The sequence below is a fragment of the Nematolebias whitei genome, chromosome 13, assembly GCF_014905685.2.
Source record: "Nematolebias whitei isolate Nwh7 chromosome 13, NemWhi1, whole genome shotgun sequence".
Lineage (NCBI taxonomy): Eukaryota > Metazoa > Chordata > Actinopteri > Cyprinodontiformes > Rivulidae > Nematolebias > Nematolebias whitei.
This window is the reverse complement of record NC_056510.1, coordinates 42,792,129-42,794,437: the sequence shown is the minus strand read 5'-3', so window position 1 is coordinate 42,794,437 and position 2,309 is coordinate 42,792,129. Positions and strand designations below refer to the sequence as shown.

Sequence of the window (2,309 nt, the reverse complement as noted above, 5' to 3'; positions counted from 1 at the left end):
AGGTTGATAAAAGGCAGATAAAAGGTTGATAAAGGTTGATAAAAGGCTGATAAAAATGATAAAAGGTTGATAAAAGGCTGATAAAAATGATAAAAGGTTGATAAAAGGCTGATAAAAATGATAAAAGGTTGATAAAAGGCTGATAAAGGTTGCTAAAAGGCTGATAAAAGGCAGATAAAACAATGATAAAAGGTTGATAAAAGGCTGATAAAGGTTGATAAAAGGCAGATAAAAGGCAGATAAAATGCTGATAGAAGGCTGATAAAAGGCTGATAAAGATTGATAAAAGGTTGATAAAAGATTGATAAAAGGCAGATAAAAGGCTGATAAAAGGCAATTAAAGTTAAAAGGCAGATAAAAGGCTGATAAAAGGCAATTAAAGTTAAAAGGCAGATAAAAGGCTGATAAAAGGCAATTAAAGTTTAAAGGCAGATAAAAGGCTGATAAAAGGCAATTAAAGTTAAAAGGCAGATAAGGCAGATAAAAGGTTGATAAAAGGTTGATAAAGGCTGATAAAAAGTTGATAAAAGGTTGATAAAAGGCTGAGAAGGCGACTACTGACTTTTCATTTTTAAATCACTTCTTGGTCTGCTGCCTTCATACATCTCCTCCTACATATCTCTGTGTGAGTGCAGCTACAGCGTGCGCTCTCAGGACATTATTACCTGCAGTGTTCCCTCAGTGAGGACTGAACTAGACAAAAGGGTCTTCTCCTACTCTGCTCCTGTTTCCTGGAATAGCTTACAAAAAGACCTGAAGCTCTTGACCTTGACCTCTGTAAGTGGCTTTAAACATCTGCTAAGTTCCTGGGAAAAATCAACACAGACATGTTGCTGTTTTTAGTTTTCTACACCACCTTACAATCAATCTGTTTTTGTTTCGTTTTATAACACCATTTTCTTTCATTTGTTCTTCTCAATTTGTATGCTCTGTTTGCAATTGTCCACTGTTGTCATCATTCTTTGTTAAAATCAGGTCTCTCTTGTAAATGAGTCCCTGAGGCTCAATGGGATTAACCTGTCTAAAGGTTGAATGTGACAAGACAAAACTGAAGCATTAACTTTTGCACGTCCTGATCTATGAACGCTGAGGCGAGAACTTCAGCAGCTCACACAGCAGATTTCACTTAGATTTAAAGTCTGAAGACTCACCCCCATGTGGCGGCTGTTGGTGTCAGGGTCCAGGTAGTGGGGGTTGATGTTGAATGGGACGAGGCCGATGGCAGAGAAGCTTGGGGGGTAGACGATGGGCATGTCGTTGGTGGTGTTAATGCTGATGGTGGCCACGTTGGTGCCAGCACTTGAGCCCATGTAGGGAATACCATCCTGGAAGGGAGGATTTATTTTTATTATTATATATTATAATAATAAAATATTTTATATTTTTTTACTTTTTGAAAGTTTCTTAAAAAACAAATTGTTTTCTGCCCTTGAAAACATAGTTTATTCACCTCCATCACCCTCTTCCTGATCTCTGTAACCACCTTGTTGTCATAAAGACTCTTGAGGAGCCGGAAAGTGTTGCCTCCTCCTACAAGCACACACTTCAGTTAAGCGTCTCCACGACTCTGACCAAACAGAACTGGACCAGGTACAAAAGGGAATGAGGAAAAGATGCAATGGGGAGAACGATAGTTCTCAGACCTCACCTATAAAAATGCCTTCAGCCTTTTGGACTGCGTCGACTGGGTCTGCAGCCTCATGGATGCTGTCCACCTCATAACCTGCAGGCACAAATTCAGCTGTATGTTCAACGCAACCCTGCTCTGTTAGAACATACTTCCACTCATCTTACAACTTCACTGGTCGGGTGTCTTCCATCTTCCTCTTGACCAAACCCCAGAGATTCCCTGTGGCTTTTTCCACAAGAGGCACAGAACTTTGGTCAGTTTAGGCAGGTGCAAAGTCCTGATACAAAAAATACATCCGCATCTCTACAAAGCTCCATGACGTGCTCCAAAAGTTCTTGGTAGGTAGCTGTGCTGACTTTGGACTTGACAAACCCTTGAGGATCAACATCAGCAGAAGACGTGGCTCCCATACAAACGCTTGGATTCTGTTTCTCGCCTCTCTTCCTTCAGAGACTGGGACGCTGATTTCCAAATGAAATGTAAATTTATTTTATCTGAAAAGAGAACTTTGGACCTCTGAGCATCAACCTGGTCCTTTTGTCTTCCGTCCAGGTAAGATGCTAGTGATGTCTCTGGTGCAGGAGTGGCTGGACACAACAAGTGGGACTGTTGTAGTCCAAGTCCTGTATCTGTGTGTGTGTGTGTGTGTGTGTGTGTGTGTGTGTGTGTGTGTGTGTGT

The 2,309-nt window shown here is 40.9% G+C and overlaps 1 protein-coding gene across 1 annotated transcript in view; it reads right to left on the bottom strand.

Moving 5' to 3' along the window:
• si:dkey-69o16.5 (Alpha-aspartyl dipeptidase-like) overlaps positions 1-2,309 on the bottom strand; it is a 24,953-nt gene that overhangs the window by 5,518 nt on the left and 17,126 nt on the right. Inside the window, exons 3-5 of the mRNA XM_037686646.1 lie at positions 1,649-1,723; positions 1,451-1,530; positions 1,152-1,325 (exon numbers count right to left, since the gene is read on the bottom strand). Coding sequence (XP_037542574.1) covers positions 1,152-1,325; positions 1,451-1,530; positions 1,649-1,723 — 329 coding nt within the window. The remainder of the gene's footprint in view (positions 1-1,151; positions 1,326-1,450; positions 1,531-1,648; positions 1,724-2,309) is intronic.